This window comes from Passer montanus, unplaced genomic scaffold (genome assembly GCF_014805655.1).
Source record: "Passer montanus isolate IOZ18808 unplaced genomic scaffold, ASM1480565v1 scaffold86, whole genome shotgun sequence".
NCBI lineage: Eukaryota > Metazoa > Chordata > Aves > Passeriformes > Passeridae > Passer > Passer montanus.
The window spans coordinates 2,285,650-2,304,785 of NW_024373923.1; the positions used below are offsets into that span (position 1 = coordinate 2,285,650).

General features: G+C 41.3%; 1 protein-coding gene across 4 annotated transcripts in view; it reads right to left on the reverse strand.

The window, feature by feature from the left end:
• The window catches only part of DYM (dymeclin), a 207,063-nt gene extending 189,874 nt beyond the window's left edge, over positions 1-17,189 (reverse strand). For all 4 annotated transcript variants that reach the window (XM_039733340.1, XM_039733338.1, XM_039733339.1 and 1 more), the window contains exons 1-2: positions 17,068-17,189; positions 5,797-5,974 (exon numbers count right to left, since the gene is read on the reverse strand). In XM_039733340.1, coding sequence (XP_039589274.1) covers positions 5,797-5,936 — 140 coding nt within the window. In that variant the 5' untranslated portion in view covers positions 5,937-5,974; positions 17,068-17,189. The remainder of the gene's footprint in view (positions 1-5,796; positions 5,975-17,067) is intronic.
• Between the last annotated feature and the right edge of the window lie 1,947 nt (positions 17,190-19,136).

Consider the following 19,136-nt stretch of genomic DNA (forward strand, 5'->3'; position numbering starts at 1 on the left):
AATGGGATGATTTTTAAGATCCCTTTCAACTCAAACTGTTCTGGGCTTCTGTGACACCAGCTTCAAGCCACGGGCCTTTAACAGCAGGATCACAGTGACCCAGTGAGTTTGCACATGCACTTCAACTGGCACAACCTGCACTGAGCCACCTCGCTTCCATAGAGCAGTACATATTTACATATTTACCACTTCTATGGTTTTCCAAGAAATGAACAAAAGGCACCACCTGATGTGGGGACTCAAACAGGCTGTGAACATATGGGGCAAACAGAATAGATTCAAAGTAGAATATCCTTAACTATACAGACTTTACTGGCTCACACGGATACAAGCAAATTTGTGAAGTGCATGGTTGCTTCCCACACACTTTAGGAAAAAATTCCAGGTTTCACAGGAGCTCCTCCCTCATCCTGTGATCTGATGGCCAGCATTTTCAAAGTATTTAATGAAAGAAAAAAAATATTTTATTTGGTTTCCTTTTATGTAGAGGCTAAGTCCACAGACTTCAGCAAAACTAAAATTAATAACAGTGAAATTTTCTTCCTTGACAGCATAGCCACATTTAAAGAAAATTGGTTTGTCTTTGTTTATTTTAAAGGTATCCAAACAGGAGAGGCTCTACAGTGGTAGTGATTATTTTCTGTAACATCTTAACACCATGTAATAAGAATAATTTGCACACCAATCGTCACTAAAAGCTGCTCTAGACACAGGCAGCATCTGTGACTCCAGCTATCACACATCAGTGGTGAAAGTAAAGAGTAATCAAGAATAATCATTATTTCTTTGGGTTTTAATCACTTTGTGTTTGCAATCACTCATCGCAGTCCAGAGTTTCTTCACCAAGAAGTTAGTTTTCTGTAAGAAAAGCTCTTTTCAGTAGAGATGGGAAAGAATGGCAAATTGAGCAGTCTATTAATCAATAAAATTTCATCATTTTCATTGACTGCAGATTTTTATTTCTGGCTTCTTACAACCAAAAAGCGGGATTCTGCAGTCAGCAGGATGTATTTGTAAAAAAACATTACTTCCAAAAAGAAAAGGAAAGGGAAAAAAGAAAAAGGAAAAAAAAAAAGTAGCATTATAAATAGGATTATTTTTTAACAGTTGAATTCAGCTGCCTTACTTTATATTTACTAACAATCATTCTTCAGCAAAACCTTAATTATTAAGACAGTGAAGGCTGTTTTCTGACAGCAGCCAACTTTGAAAGATGTGGTTTTATCTGCTTTTCTTTTAACAGCACCACAATAGAAGATATTTCAAAGTTTCAGTAGCTTTTCTTAAAGTATCTCCACCTGACAAGAGAAAGCATTGTGCCTAAAAGCTGCAATTATAAACATTTTCACATCACAACACCTGCCCTTAGTATGGTAAGAAAAAAAACCCAAACCAAAGCAAACAAGTACCCCTCTAAAAAAGGACGGGGGGGGGGGGGGGGGAAACAAAACAAGCAGCTTTCCTGACAGTTTTTTCCTCATAGTAAGGCTTTTTTCTTTGCCATTGAACACAAAACAGAAGAACCAGCCCATTTACTAAATTCATATTGTGGGAATGCTGATTTTAATGGACTAGTTGGAGGACAGACATCAAAGAATATAAGGCAGCATATGATTTATTGTACCATTTAAAAAATGTACCGTGTTAAGGCAACATAAAAGCTTTCCATCTTTATGTTTTTCCATTAAAGGCCCATGCACATTATTCTTGAACCACCAACTCATTAATAACTCTAGGGAAGGAACAAAGCAGAACAGTAAATATTAAGCACATGATTTTCAGCAAGTTCTGCTTTAGTTAACTTCAAGTTTTCCATCAGAAAATAACTGTAACTAATACCACCACTAAGGAGGAGTTGCATTCTTGGTAGCAAATCACAGAAAAGCCAGACAAACACAAAGTCTGCCTAGACTGGGAGCTAACACTCCAAAGCAAACCTCATAGCTCTTAATCCTGACAGTAACTAAAAAAATCATCCAGAAAAGCTGTATTTAATTTTTCCAATAACAAAACCCTATTGGATTGATAGGGTAGTCACCTAAAGTATAGAAGTGGCAGATTTATACAATTTTAATTGTATAAGTCCATTCTGTGCAACAAATAAGGACCCGTGAAGGAAAAAAAAAAAAACATGAACATGCAGGAGTGTGAAATTAGAGTACCAAGTACTTCCTAATGGCTGAAACCAGAAATGTCTCAGCAGACACTTCAACAGTACCTGCTTAGCACGTGTGATTGGTTTTATGGAAGATGACATCTCAATAAACCTTTTACAGAGAAAAGCATAAGGCAACCTAAAACTAAACTGCTGGAAGCTGTTCCTTGGACTGTCATTTATGTTTGTACCACCTATCTGCTCCCACTCCTAGACTGTGAGAGGCCCAGGTGGCTTTCTTTACGTGCCAGATACCCAGGCTGGCTCTGGAGGTTACTATTCACTCATACCAGGGGAGACTCAGGCAGCGAGCAGGGATTTACCATCAGCTCATTTCTGATTACTGACAGCTGATAGTCCCTCTTAATATTTGCCTAATTATTAAGAAAATCAACAGTATGAGAGGAAGAACAAGCAGCCCAGAAAGGCAGAATATTAGAATCCTTGCAGCCAGCTCTGCTTTGACCACACTCTCCTGTTCATTTTTGGATGGCAAAGCAGGTTTAAGCAATCCCACCTTTTAGCTCAATAGGCTGCTGTGCCCCAAAAAATCAATCTCTCACCATGCCAGAATTGTTCTGTGGTGCCAAGCTATGAATCACTGCAGGGAATTATCTTGGCTGAAAAAATAAACACTTCTGCTGTGTTTTCCAGATAGATTAGCTCTTAATTAAACGTACAGAAGAACAATATAAACACTGGAAGAGATAGTGAAAGGGCAAGGGCATCTTGCATCAATGTTGCTGACAGAGATACACCAACTTTGCAGTCAGCAGCACTGGTATTTGGAAAACTTTCCCATACAGAAACAAACTATTCCTTACAGAAAACTACCTTGTGCTCTTCACGGAAACAGACCGAAAAGTCAACAGGACTGAAAAAAAAACCCCAGTAAAGAAGGCATGGCTAAGGAAATGAGCAATGCTAAACAATTTCACACGGAACCAGAAAAAGAGAGATTAACGCATTCAGTCAGGTAGAGGTCAGAAAAAAAAAGAGAAAAAAACACAAAAAAGAGAACCACAAAGATGAGACATGGATAAAAGGAGGAAGAGCTCAACCAAACTGAAAGGGGAAAGCAAGAAAAGCAAAACAAGGACAAATAAAGAAATACAAAGCACCAAGACACACAAAGCATTAGAAAATGAAGACAGCAGAGCACAGAAAGTGGTGCTATTTTAAGACATCATACCAGATGTCTTCATGTTTCTCGAAGTAACAAGACAGTAATTCCCCATCTCTCAAGCCAAGGCACAAAGACTACTGTGCCACAGAAGATCCAGCTCTGTTTGACACCTGGGATCTACTGCACCTGGACCGACTTGGAACAGCTTCTGTAAAGCAAAGCACTAGTCACAAGATCCTAAGTAGAAAAAGCATACATGGAAAAGTGTTAAAAACCCCACAAATTTTCTCACACACACTGATTCAGATTTCCCTTGGAATCCTTCCTTGCAGATACTGTTTCCTTGCTAAGCTTCTTGACAACAAGGGAAATTTGTCAGGCATCTGTTGCTGAAAGGAGTAAATGTACTCCACTCCCACCACTTCCTCACCTTGCTGGTTTTTGCTTGGATAATTTGGGTTTGGCTGATTGCTTTTCCTACCAACATGAACTTTTCTATCACGTTCTCTTCTAATGTTTTTCGCTGTCTCCTCCCCTATGGTAATGACATGTAGAACAGAATTATGTCCAAAGCAGCACCCAGGGAAGATAGCCCTCTTCTTCCTGGGGATGGCAGCAGTCCCACCTTTGCAAAAACTTCAGGATTTACATATTTTACTCTAAAATATCACCAACTGCCCCCAGGAAAAAAACAACACAAAACACTTACACAGCTCCCAGTAGTACTTGCAAACAGTTACTAGTTTTGCACCAGACAACCAGAAAAAAAAAAAATTAAAAGAGAAGAAAACTGTAAAACTCTGTCCTGTACAATAGGTGAAAAATAGCTCCTTTCCACAAATCACAAACAAGCATTTTACTCCTGACACTTAAGCCTCATTAAAAACAGAGTTAACTTGGTAATTTGGAAGATTTCAATCTCAGAAATTGACATTGACCTCTATTGTTCCATTCCTGCAGGCAAGTTATCTGATGCAGCCAAATGCTGAGGGTGCTGTGCAGCCAGCATAGTCCGATTTCACTTGCCAATGGTTGTCTCAGGTAGATGCAACTAAATGGGAAATTTCTGTTTCCTTCCAATACCAAGCTGTAGAAAAGATGTCTCTAAAAATATTTCTTCTCTAGCTCCCAGGCAAGAGCACCATCTGGTGTTCAGCTAATTAAAGCTTTCAACCTGTGTTTGGATCTTTTTATTGGACTGCTTGTCTTTTTAATTATGTTTTTTGCTTGACTTTTTTTGTTTGGTTAGGTTTTTGCTTTGTTGATTTGGGGGCTTTTTTTAGCAAATTTACTCTGCACTGGATCTGAAGTTCATGAAACAGGCACAAAAAAGCTGCAAAACAAGCTAAGAAAAACTCCTTAACTTTCATGGGGGAATGAAGAAAAACAGAACAACCAAAAGAAATTGGTGGGGTTTTATGTGTAATTATTATTAACCTAAACAACAGAGTATTACGTAAGTTCTTAGAATACTGTCAATCTTATTAGTCATGGGTAGGCTCTAAACAATTCTTGTCTTCAGGGATCTCAGAGGAAACACAACTGCTCGTTTGCACACTCCCAATTCCGTACTGCCCTTTACCAGCTTTACAGCCCTCCATAACATTCTCTCTTCTCCCAAAACTCTGGCTACTCTCTCCAGGCAGAAGCCAAAATACTTCCTCCTCATCCTCACTCTTTACAAAAATAGCACCTAGCAAATGCCTCCCAGTTATTTACCTTAACCATTTTCCATTCCAGCTGCCTGAACTTTCACTTACAGAAGAAAGTGCTGTAAACTGTAAAAATAGTTTAAGTAACACCTGAAGGTACTAATATCAGATTGTTCTTGTAAAACCGATAATCCACACACAGGCCAAGAATTTAGCAATGGAGTTGGGTTAATAGAAGCTACAAGAACTTAAATTCTCTACTTCTGGAGATGTGGTATGGATCCTCTAAAAAATATTGATTTTATTTATACCCACACCACCTTCTGGAATGAAAATGCATTCAAAGTGTGAATTTTAGGTATTTAGAAAATATTTTTATGGAGAATACACACCAAATTTCTTTTTAAGATGCAAAGAGGGTGAAAAAAAAGCCATACAGACTAAGCAGCACAAAAGCTAAGCTACAATTAAATCGTGCAAGAAGTACAATTCACTCTAAATTGAGAGGAAACACCAAACGTTGGAAATCTTCAGCAAATCCACTCAACCCAAAGGATATACCAAAGGAAAAGAAAGCTTCCTAAAACAAGGAAAAAAGGTTCCCTCAACACTACAGACCCTATTTCTGATCTTTACCAAGAGAATGAATAGCAATTACAGCTATTATGAAGAAGAAAGAAACCCACAGGAATGGAAGAGGTGGTGGAAAACACTTCCAAACTTAGAAACAACAGCCTATTTCACACAGGCATTTATTCCTCTGCTACCTAAAATAGGAATAATTAACATAACTACTCATTTGCTTTCAGACTGGTCCCTTCTACAAACATATTATCAAAACCAGCTCTTCAACACCCTCTTACCTGTTTGTTGGAGTGGTGAAGCTAAAAGACAGAAGCTGATTCCAGAACGGGTCGTTCTCGGAGATGGGCTCTGATCCTGACAGTTTCTGTAAGTACTCATTTTCTGGAAGTTCACTGATGCTGCTGCTATTCGCTCCCATCTTCTTTATGTAGTAAATACTTTTCTAAATTTTCATTTCTTTGAGAGGAAAAAAAAAGAAGAAATAAATATTTTAAGTCTTTTGCACAAATAAGGAATATGCAGACCTTGAGTTAGCCACCAGTAAAGCTTTAGATCACTTCCTTGAAAAATTACTGAGATGTAGGAATCAGGCACACAGGAATATATTAGAAAGATTTCCTTTCAACAAACTTAAGACTATAACATCTTTGGTCAAGAAAGATAAAAGTTTTTGTGCTATCCCTTCAGTCATCATCTCATTTGTATTTTAATAAATTATACTCAGCAAGAACACTGCTTCACCGTTATATCAGTGACAAGGCTGCTAGCAGTGGGGAAAACTACAAGAATAGAATTCACAATTTTAATGGGGATGCCAAGCTGACCTACTATTCAGAAATACATTTTCAAACTGAACACACACAGATTGAAAATTACTACTTCTGTAAAGATGCGGCTAATTCCTGTGTGCCACCAACAATCTACACCTTTAAAGTTCCTGCGTTTCCAGAGTAAGCACAGCTCTTACCATGCTGTTATCAAGTAAGCAAAGGTACTACTGACCACACATGAATCTCCTGACCCCTGAAAAATAACATGGCTCTTTCCAGGAGCTCAACTACTTCAATGGGAAAGAGCCATAAGATGAACACATCAGAAACACTACTGCTTTTTGATGGAACACTACAGAAGCTGACACTCCAAACCCTCTTATTATACGTGTTCTCCTTGATCTGTGTGAGAAATGAGAAGTTTTAAAATCTTCATGCTGCTTCCCATTTTTATAAAGAATTTAATTAACTAAGAGAACCACCACAATGCTATCAACTACATGCCAGGTATGATCCCAAGCACTTCACATCTTTCCAGGGCATCAACTTCAATAAACTTTTGGGACAAAATAACCATGACTGATTGGTTTAAAAGCTGGTATGAAAAAAGGCATTGCCATCAAGATAAGAGTGTTGTGCAACATTTACTGTAACCTAAATACTCACTCCTGAGCTGGCATAAGATGTCAGAACAGCCACAGGTGTATCAGAATAGGTAAGCTACTACCCAGCAGCAACTTTTCCCTTGGTTTCTACAAAGATACAGATGCGCAGTATCAGATACAAGATATCAGATACAAGGATCTGACCATGCAGATACTCTCAAACTCACCAACATCGAAGAAGCAATTACTTCCAGAAAACACACTTCTAAGAGCAATTAATGTTAATAAAGAACTGTGTAAATATGAAGAAAGCTTACTGGAAACAAACAGTAGAGGCAACAAAAAGCTGCAACCTTAGCAGCCATCATGGAACTTCTCTGAAGAATTCATATTTGAGATCTACAAGCAACTGCAAAGTACTCAAATATGTCAGAAACAACAAAGGGCCAGAACAGTCATAGAGTAAATATAAACATTAAAAAGTTCTTTAAAATGTGGAATCCTAAAAAAAAAAAAAAATTGAAATAAATAAATAAAAGGAAAATGGTGGTTATTTCCTAAATTTTGTTTGTAGGAGACTCTACAGGCAGGGACACCTTGCACTGGACCAGGTTGCTCCAAGTCCCATCCAACCTGACGTGTTTGCAACATGTTCAACTACTGCAAAAGCCAACAATGATGCTGTTGGGCCTGGACCTATATTTCAACACAAGCCCTGTCCCCCTACCTTTAAAATTACTTCAAGGCCCTACATTTAAACCTTTATTTCTTGGAGAAAAAACAAGTCTAGTCTCTGTCTGCTTCAAGTTCCCATTCTCTGCTCACGTTTTCCAGCTTGCTTGCTCCAAGACAAACAACTAATGGTGAAGAGAACCAAGGGGCAGCTGGAGTCCTGCCTTCAAATGCCTCCACCTTCACCTGGAACTCTTGAGTTCTCCATGCCAGAGCACTGACAGTGCCCAAAACCCTTAGCCTGTTCTCCTAAAATGAGTCACTGTATTCTCTATTTACAAGCTACCCTTACAGCTCACTGCAGCTCCCAAAGACCCCCACATTTAAACCACTTTCCCAGAAATATGACAGCAACTGGAAGAGGTTTCTAGCTAATTCTTGAAAAGGAGTCATGCTTGCTTTCCAGATTTCCTACAGCATGCCAGCAGGTTCAATACCATTAAGACAAAATCCAAAACAAAGAGGGCTTTAACAGCAAGTCTTAGCAAAATTTTATTGTCTGTTTTCAGAGTCAGTGTCAAATCACAGTGCCTAAGAACATGCCCAGTTCCACATCCATGCTCCCAAGCAACATGACAACCTGCGGAGCTTCTTGTGAGCCCTCCAGCCCTAATGCCCAGCTGGCTCCCTCCAAACTGCAGAGAACGTTTTTCATTCCACAAACCTTCCCCAAAGCAACAGAAAAGTAAGGCAGACTGATTATTTTCTCCTCTAAATGAAATAAATATCAAGCCATCCAAATGTCAAAATAAATCAAAATAATCCTGCTTGTTTGAGCTGACAGTAGTTTGTAGATAAGGAGACTTGGCGAGCTTTCACTTCCACTCATTCAAGAGCCAAAAAATCTTGCAGCAATCAAACAAACATACAAATTTTTTTTCTCTCTCTTATAGCCCAGGTGGTTTCTTTCCTCTCCTAAGTACATTACACTCACTCCACCCCTCTGAAGTAAAAATCTCAGCAAGTTCTACTCATCTTCCTGTAGGTGACTACACCTACAGACATACGGAGCTGACTCCTTCCATCTGGAACTTATGTTATCCCAAAGCTTGATGAAGTGCCCTGCTTGATAAAGAGCTTGATGAAGTACTCTGCAACTCCATGATGCAGCCCGAGCACCTTCAGCTCCTACGATCAGGACCACAGGCCCTGCTTTACATAAGCAAGACATTTCTGAGGAACTCCAGCCATCAAATTACCCAGGAAACAAGTCTCTCCTTCAGAGTTCATTAATATCCTGCAGGAAAAATGTCTAAAAATAATTCAAAATAGAAAAAAAAAATCAACATTTAACTTCCAGGCATTTTAACAACAGTAACAAATTAACCCCAATTATTTAACTTAGCTGATTACATGATAGTCATGATCTCAAATACATTTCCAATTCAGCTGTTACTAAATAATACTAAATTAAATGGCAGTCAAATCAAATATTTATTTTAGAAACAGCTGCCTTTAGCTGAAAAGATCACTCAAATAAAACATAACCACTTAAATGTCCACACTGCTTTTGATTAAGAGGCACTGCCTCTGTGCCTGCATGCTGGTTAAGACAGTAGAGGTTCAAGTTATTGGGTAATATAAAAGGTTCATCAGTACTTGGAACACATTTACAACATTATGCTTTAAGCAGTATTTAAAACATTTATTTATTTATCCACGATTTTTCCTTCAATTTCATAACAGCCCCCACTGCACAGAAAGGCTGCTCCAGGCGATCCCAAAGAAACTGCAAAAAACAAGGTTAAACAGCTTCTGCTTCCTCACATGCTGAAGTGGGGCAGCCACAATAAACATCAAATCACAGGAAATTCACTCCAGGAAACTCAGTCCTCACTCTAGCAGTAAATTACCAATGAAAACTGATTTCCTTTTCCTTGAAATACATTAAATAAATAAATGCATGGCTCATTAAAATAAGATTTTACAAAAAGCCAGTCTACTTATCTGTCACACCACCTCCCACCCCCACCCACAAAAAAAACCAAAAAAAACCAAAAAAACCCAAAAAAACCAAAACAAAACAAGAAAAAAAACAAACCCAGACACAACTTATTAGCAACTCATTTCGTTTAACTCAGTTTTGTTACACCCCCAAAGAATCATAGCCTGGTCTGCAGTGTCATTCTCTATTAAATCCAGCATCTGTTTAGCCCCAGAACTTGGCTCCACAATGCAGCAGTAGAGGCTTTAGAGCAACACAAGGGAGTTTGTTTTGCACATCAGGACTCATTCCAATCTCAGATTGCTAGGAATAGGCATAAATCCCAAGTTTACTGTTTCTTCTAGAAGATTTTAGCATTAATTATTAACAAGAATATAATTTTTCATCTGGAAGAAAGTTAAAAGCAATTCAGCAATACATAAATGCCATGCATGAACTCCTAAGTGTAACCCAAGGTACAGATGTGTACTGTTGAACTTGGGAAAAAATTTGTCATCCTCTATATATCTTCTATTTAAACAAGTTTAGACAAGTAATTAGAGTTCCTTCCAGGATTATATCTCCTCCTGGTCTCACAACTTAATTGCTAATGCTGGAATTTTATCTGTCCAGTACAGCCAGCTGCCCCCTTCCAAAACTGCTGTTATATGTAATCTGTATAATCTATATACATCTAATCAAGATGTCTGCAGACTAAGCTTGCCATGATCATCTGGCTTAGTCTGCAGACATCCTGATTAGATGTATACAGATTATATAGATTACATATAGCTGTGGGATTTTTTTTTAAATTACTGCTTTAAAGTGTAAGAATTTGAGATGGTCATGCACATGATTTTACAATGTCATCTGAGATCTGGTCACTAGATTGAGTCCTTAACACGATTACATGAAAATACTGAAAACATCTTAAAACCTAGCAAAAATTTATTTCCTATACATAGCAGGACTCTGGTTACTTTTACAGCTTGCACCTTTATGAACTATGGACATTGTTTTCTTTCCAAGCAAAGGAGCCACAATCACTGTAAAGATGAGAACACAAGATGTAATGCTGCTCATTCAGTATTACCAAAGCACTGCACTGAGATTTTTGGCTATTTCCTACTTGTATCCAAGAACTGCAGGTTTCAGGCTACCTTTCACCCCTGAGACATTAAAGCATCTCACAAAATCCTAAGATAAATCTTGCCACAGAGGTATGAGACTACTGCAATATATTTACACATAATTCTCCATACAACAGAGAACACAGAAGTTAGATTAGCAGTATGTATTGTTCAACTACAATATTTGAATTTTCCTGTCTGCACAATATATTTGAATTCTGATGACTCACTTGTGTAACAGTAATATTTCATAGATTCATAGAATGGTTTGTTTTGGAAGGGACTTTTAAGGCCATCCCATTCCACCCCTTCCATGGGCAGTGACACCTTCCACTGTCTCAGGCTGCTCCAAGCATCATCCAACCTGGCCTGGAACACTTCCAAGAGGAGGCAGCCTCAACTTCTCTGAGGAATTTTGCAGCTTTCCAGGCACGTTAAGTGTTTATTTACCTGCAAGTTTTGGGGAACTTATGGCGTTATTAAAAAGGCTGAAAAAATCCCCCAAGAAATGAGATTCTGTCTTTCTACAAGATAAAAAGCAGTTATGCAAATACTTTGCTCACAGTCAAGAGATCACTCACTAATTTTCACACAAAGATTTCCAAAACTGTAAGAATTTTGGTTTTACTAATTAAATTGGTAAGATTTTGCCAAGCAAAACTAATGATGCAGAAATACCTGTCAATAACAATTCATGTCAGTAAAAGAGATCTTCAGGAAAAAAAAATCTTGACAACCCTCAGACTTTAGGTAGTCTTTGTTTTCAAAGCCTGTTAATGAGTCAGAATATTCCAGCTACAACTTATTGCTTAGCAATCTTCAAACAGTATCAAACCACTATTAAAAATTCACCGTCTCTGATACATCAATTAGCCACAACCAAGCAGCCTGGGAGATTTCAGAATGGAATAAACACATCCTTCAAGACCAATTAGAAAAGCTTCCTACTGTTTTTAAGTTAATGAGTTATGCAGGAAAGACTGTTTCTGTTCACTTTACACTGATTTGTAATTTTCCTCCCCTTTTCTATCGCCTTTTTGGCAACCACTCCTTTCACTCTTTCTTCAGTTCCTTCTACCCACACTTTGTATTTTGCATGCTGAAACTGTTCAGATACATACCAACTCTCCTCTCCCCAAGAAAAAACTCACCAAAACCACAAAAACCACAGTTTTATGAGAAGTAGCAGACAGGCAAGCTGCTCTTTTGGCAAACACAAAGTAAGTGCTCTTTTAGAGAACCTGGTTGACCATGACAGGGTCTATCTTTGCAGCCTGGGGGCAATACCATCTCTCATAGCTTTCTAGATAATCCTGTTTCTCCTCCACAATTCTTCAGACAGTGCCAAGTTTGATGGCAGCTGTCAGGGATCATGATACAGCCCTCTAACCTATCTTTGCCCAGCACACAAACTATTCACTAGGTACCAAAGCTCAGCACATCAGGACAGAAGCACTTTCAATGGCAGTAAGAAATGCAACAGAATTATGAAGTGATCCCCACAATGCCCAAGAACAAGAACAATACAAAAAAAAATCTTAAGGTCTTTAGGCAGCTCTCAACATAAATTATCTGACTTGCTCACTGTTTACTCAGCTGGATGAACAAACACAGCATCTCTCTGTTCTCCTGCTCTGTTCTAGTGCCTTCCCCTTCCACAGTAAGGACCTGAACCAAGCAGCAGTGCAGTGACATCAGAACGGTCCTTCTGGGTTCCACTGAAGCCTGAAGAGTCTTGCACGTAGCAGAAGTGATCAATCTCAACAGATTACTGCAGGCAAAAAAGGCCCCTCACAGGGAAGGCAAGCAGCTGAAAAAATGAGTGACGATGCTGTGTTTTCTGCTCCAGTTCCTTTTCCACAACATTTTCGTGGGAGTCAGTCATCAATAAAAGCCTAATTCTGAAGAGCACAATCTGCTTCCTTCATGTTCCACCTACAGTACAGTTGTTCCGCTCACAACTGAAGAAGGGATTTTTCAAAACCTTCATGGTGAGGCAGAGTATTTCAAGCAGAAGAATTCCGATGCGAGTGAGCCCGGATGCTGTGGTGCTTCCCCAAACTGCTCAACAAGGGATGCTATTGTCTTTGACAGCTCACTCAACACAGTTTGTCACATTTTAATAAAGTGTTCTGAAAGGAGATGACAGAAAAATGAAAACCTAAGTTCTATAAATGAGACTGAGATGTACTGGTCGTGTTTCTTAGCACCATCTCAGAAAACTAACAGCTTTTCATACACTCTATAATTTTGAACCTCCAGGTCACTGGTGATCCACTCTGCTAACTGCTGATCACCAAATCAGAATAATAATAATTTTGTTAAGCAGATGCCCACTTACTAATCTCAAAATGCCTTACTTCCAGAGAACTACTAGCCGCCTTCAAAGCTGTGTCCTGAACTGGAACTACTGACTCACAGGAGGACAACAAGGAGGACAGCCTTGCTCAAGCTGCTTTTCTCTACAGTTACAAGAGATCAAAAATAATTTACACAAAAATGCCACTCCAACCTCTCACCTCACAACAGAAACTTCTGATACAGAGTGCTCTAAAAAATATTTAAAAGTTACGTGATAGCCTCGAACACCAATAAGCAAACACAGGCTTGTGGCAAACTAAACCCCAAAATTATCATATTTCCTCCCAAAATGTATTGGCCTTTCCATTAGCACATACCCATTAGAGACACAGCTAATCTACATGAAGCTTTTTGTCCTCTGTTCCCTCAGTCACCATGCTCTGGCAGGGCAGGGCAGCAGGTACATGTCAAACCTCTTGAGGAAGCTTCTGCTGAATCCTGCATGTGAAATGAAGTTCAGAGAGCTCCTGTTTAACTTTTACAGGTAAATAAGCATTTAGAGCATTTAAGGACTTCTTTGTCCAATTTACAAAAAAAAGCTATTTATGCAATAAAACATATCTCCAGTCCATTAATACAAAATCCCACAAGGTCATTTAGGGAGTCCCCAATTTTGTTCATTTTTAGTGCAGGCAATTGTACACCCTACAAAACATGCTACTTGTGGCCAAATCTCCCTGAAGGTTCAAAAACCTCTCTACATATAAAATTTATCAAGAGTTAACAAAATTTAAAACTACAGAAACTATAAAGATCACTTTTCTGTTGGAATTCCTATATAACAGGTTATGAAATAAATACTGCACCAATCCTACCAATCTGAGAGCAAAACGACAGCATCAGTTTTACAGAAACGTCCTGTCACAGAGGGGAGGAGAGGTGGTGTGCAGGCAATTATGAAAAAAATTAATTATGAAGAAAGGTACCTCTATCCTTGCTCTTACAATCCCAACACCCCAAGAAAAGGTCAGCACTCAAATACAGCTAGTGTTTTTTGGAGTACATGCAGAAATAAATTCTTTAACCCAATTAGTAAACACTGCCAGAAGAGAAGAAGGCTGGGTCAAGCACACCTTGTAATTTCTGTGTAAAACACCTGTTACAAAACTATTACAGGTAAGTAACACATTTTTCAAAAGTTTCAAGAAGTGAAAATTCAAATACTATCTCCACTCTCTGCAGTGGGCAGGTATTTCTGTAAAGGTTTTGTTTGCTCTCACCAGTGAGATTCCTGCTGCCAGCCAGGACAGGTGTGCTGGAACTATAAAATGAGAACAACAAACTGAACTTTAAACAAGAATATCAAAGGGATAAGGAGCCTGAAAATAAAGACAAATAAAGAATATGCACAACCCATACTGAGACCTGCCTTCACAGATTAGGAACAGACAGCACATCAGAACCAACATTGCTGGTTTGACATCATCTTCTTCCAGTGGCCAAAAAGAGACAAAAAGAGCTTTTATTACCACAAACACAGCAATGTTTTTCAAAAACAGTTTTACACTAACTCCCTGATAATCTATGACGGATTACAGTGTTGAAAAATTTGTTCAGTATGACAATGCTTTGATGACTTTGTCCCTTTCCTCTGTTTTTTAAAAATACCCTTCACTATACCTACCCAAAAAATCAATTTATAGTAATTCATTGTTTCTACCATAACTTAAATGGACAGGTGGGTTGGATACGACACAAGCCAGACTAAACATAGATTGATTTAATAAATCAAGTAGCTTCAATATGGAAGGGATGCTAAGATTACTGTGACACACAAGTATTTCCTCCCTATTTCATTATCAGATGTAAGTAACACCTGCCTAAAGGCCACAGTAATGTTTCAAAAAGATAATTCATACACCATTTAAGCTTCAAACAGATGCCCAGATGTTCATTAAAAGGCCTGCATTTGTTTCAATATTGGTATATTTTGTTATATGTAAAAGCTTATACAACTATTTTGGTATCTGTGCTCTTCCACAGTTTGGGCATTAACTGTATTTCTGCAACAGGATTTTTTGTCTCTGCTTTTGAAGTTTCTCACAGCTGAAAATCTAACTACAGCATAAAAAATCATGTTATGCAGAAAGACAGTGATAATTTTATACTATATTACACATCATTATTTACATTATTATGTTAATATATTATATAAAATATATTACCTATCTTCAGGATCTACTGTAAATTCAGTTATACTGGCCACGGTGTGGGATTACTTCAAGGTGCAACAGACTTTCCACTCTAGAGAATACACTTTGAAAAATACTCTTAAAATCATTCATCATCTACTGTGGCATCGGTTCAGCAAACAGGATTTCTTGCTTTTAGTGACTTTTGTCAATCATCAGCATGCCAAAAACATCTAAACACAGCATGTCAGAAAATGGGCAGGCACACATTTTGGGATGTTGGGCAGGAATTGGTGGCTGGGAGGGTGGGCAGGCCCTGGCCCAGGGTGCCCAGAGCAGCTGTGGCTGCCCCTGGATCCCTGGCAGTGCCCAAGGCCAGGCTGGATGGGGCTGGGAGCAGCCTGGGACAGTGGGAAGTGTCCCTGCCCATGGCAGGGGGTGCCAGTGGATGATCCTTAATGTCCTTTCTCACCCAAACCAGTCTGGGATTCTATGATCTTCCTCTGAATCTGATAAAACCACTGGAAGGAAGCACCAGATCTACCCGAGTTCAGCAGCAATTTCCTACAAGTACTTTTTTTACTGATTTAGCAGGAAATATGAGGGATCAGAAGCTCTGCTGGTACAACATCAGCGCAGGACTGTAAGAGGAGGAGCTGAGGGATGCTCCAGGAGGTGACAGTGCTGAGCTGGGTCCATCATTCCCGGGCTGTCCACGGGCCTCTGCTGATGCAGCAGCAGTGGGAAGAGAAAACAGCCCCTGGAAATGACAGCGGGAGGCCCTCCCAAGCTGCTGGCAACCTCAGGAGAAATGGCAACTTTCTAGCCGACCCAGCTGGAGCACCTCGAACGTTTTTCAGCTGGGAACTGACACAATGTGGGGTTACACAACCCTGTGTTGGGACACTGGACCCAGCCACCCGGGAGCCTCCTTCCACTCCCCTGCGCTCCAAAAGTGATCCCTGATGGAAATATCAACAGCTTACTTACTTCTGCAAATGCCTACAATGTGTAAAACTGCAGCTCAGCACGTTATCCCTCAGCACAGGAGAGAGAAAAAATTAGATTACGGCCCCACAAACTCCCTCCGCCCAGCAGAGATTAAAAAGAATAAATAAATAAACAAACAGTGCTTGGCATGAAGGCATATGAGGTAATGCAAAGCCCAGCAACTAAGGTGAGATACCAGTTCAATTTTAAACTGAAATACGCCTCACTTTTGATAAATATTGTCATTCATAAGAATAAAAACAGTGTGGTAGGAGTGAGGAGGCAGAGTGAGCCCCAGGAGAACTGAGATGCTGCAGAGGAATAGAAAAGCCTCCGTCAAGAATACGAGGGAAAATAAATAAATTTATCATCTAGCCATGAACAATAAATATCATTAAGAGCACGTAAGAAAAAAAGGGGTATGAATCTCCGGCTTTCCAGCCCTGGGCGCATTTAAAGGGACACAGGGACATCCCAGGGACCCTGAGGGATCGCTGGATCCCTGCAAGGGAGCAGTCAAGATCTGGGTAATGGGACCCAGGCACATTCTGGGAACCCTGGCAGGGATCCCTAAGGGACACAAGGACACCCAGGGGACCCAGTGCGGGATCGACTCCTGTATCCCGAAGGGACACAGGTACAACCCGGGAACGCGGCGAGGGATCCCGGGAGATGCCCCAGCCCGGGCGGGGACACGGCGGGTGCCGGTGTCCCGGCAACTCTCCGCAGCGCCGGTGTCCAATTACGCAAGGCACCCCTCCATCTATCGCGACACGGGCCCGCGCCACGAGGGGACGGTGACGCCGGGGCAACCGGGGGATCTCGGGGGCCCCTCTGGGAGCCGGCGGCCGCCAGGTGCACCCGTCGCCGATGCCCCTCGAAGGCACCGCCGAGGCCGCGCTTACCGTCCGTGCCCTGGGCCCGAGGTCGGCGGCGGGGTGCTTCGGCCCGAGCCGCTCCCGGGTCCCCTCACGGCCCCTCACGGTCCCCGCCCGCCTCCACGTCGCCGGCGCGGCCCCGCTGCGCATGCGCGAGGCCCGCGCTGTTTTGCTGGCGGGGCACCACGGGAGTTGTAGTTCTTGAGGGGCGAGGCGGCCATGACACCTCGCGCGGCCTGGGCTGATCCCAGCGTGGGCAGCAGGGCAGGGGGATCCTGCCCCTGTGCCCTGGGCTCAGGTGAGACCCCACCTGCAGAGCTGCCCCAGCCCTGGCTCCAGCAGCACAAGGACGTGGAGCTGCTGCAGCCAGTGCAGAGGTGTCCCTGGCCATGGCAGGGGGTGGGGCTGGAGGAGGTTTAAGGTCCCTTCCAACCCAAACTATTCTGGGATTCATTCTGATTCTCTACTCTGCTTCCCACATTTTCAGTGGGACATGAGGTAAGCCCAGCAAATGGGACCAACAGTGAATGTCTGAGGGTGGGAGGATTTACCAGGCCCTGTCCTGCCCTTGTGCTGCTTTAAATCATCGTTTCTCCAAGGATAACCCCTAGAGTGGGGCGTGTGCCATCAGCAGCAGGTTTCACAGTACCCGTGGGTTCATGGAGAGGGAAACCTTTCCCAGTGCAGAGGAGGCACGGAGATGCTGCCAGGGCTGGAGCCCCTCTGCTCTGGAGCCAGCCTGGCACAGCTGGGGCTGCTCCCCTGCACAAGAGGAGGCTCCTGAGTTTATTGCCACATTCCACTTGGTGTGTGACAGCAAATCCCCGGCCGGGCTGTCACCCATGCCTGTCCCTGGGCTGTGCGTGCCAAGAGCAGCTCTGCAAACAGCAGCACTGGGTGTAACCCTGGGCAAACACTGCCACGTTGAGCTCAGCACCGCGGCTGGGAAACACCCTCTGCCAAAATGCAAAGGTTCTGTGGAGCAATCCCCATGCCAGAAACAAGCACTGCTGAAGAAAACGAGGCAAGGAGCCCTGCTGCTTTTGAAGGCCTTTATTCAGTGAGCAGCTCTGGGTGGGGGCCCGAGGGGTTGAGCACACCATCACTGCTCCCTTTGGTGATGCACAGGAGGAGATGGACAGCTTTGCTTCACAGCAGAACTGGGGAATCCGTCCTCACAGCCATGCCTAGGAAAACAATTTCTGGCTCATCACCTAGAGTCCTCATTCTGACCAAGTTCTAGTAGGTCATGGTGACATCTGAAACCTTGTTGGTGGGGTAGGAGGACTTTGCTAGTAGGACCCTTTACTTAGTTCCTTAAATCTTTGGTTAGTTCCTTGTTTTAAGGGTCTTTTGTTGGATCTTTTTGAGTGTTTCTTAATTTGCATGTTTCCCAGGGATGTTTCCCAGCACCATTTTGGGGAGCAGCAGAGGCAGTACCCAACAATGTATTGGTAAGGTAAGGGGATTAACAATAAGGGTAACTTAAAGGTCTAACATTTAACAACAATTTAATTAACACAATTAACTTTTTGTAATTCATATTAACAGCTCCAATTGTGTTAACTCATAAACTTGTATTAACTCATAAACTTGTATTAACTCATAAACTTGTTCATAACATGGCTATGCCTATAAACACTTCCATTCACAACGTGTCAGTTTATGTTTCACTGTCATCCCAGGCCAGGCTGGAAGGGCCCAGAGCAACCAGGGATAGTGGAAGGTGTCCCTGCCCATGGCAGAGGCTGTGACAGAATGGGATTTAAGGCCCCATCCAACCCAAACCATTCAGTGATTTTAAAACAACAATGAAATAAAGATACAGCACTATTATCTAAAACAATTTCCAATGCAAAAGAATCACCATGGCAAACGTGGCCTTCTAGAGCTTTTCAGTTAAATTACAGCAGCCAGGTTCACTGAAAACAAGAATTATGGCAGCCTGTTACAACCAAAATATGATTTGGTTCAGCAAGCACTGCTCTAACAATCAGAAAACTGCACTCTCAGGTCTTAGGCAGTTTAATGAAACAGTTATTTCTCACTGAAGGAGATTTTAGTTAACCTGAGTGTAAATTAAATTTCTTTTCATT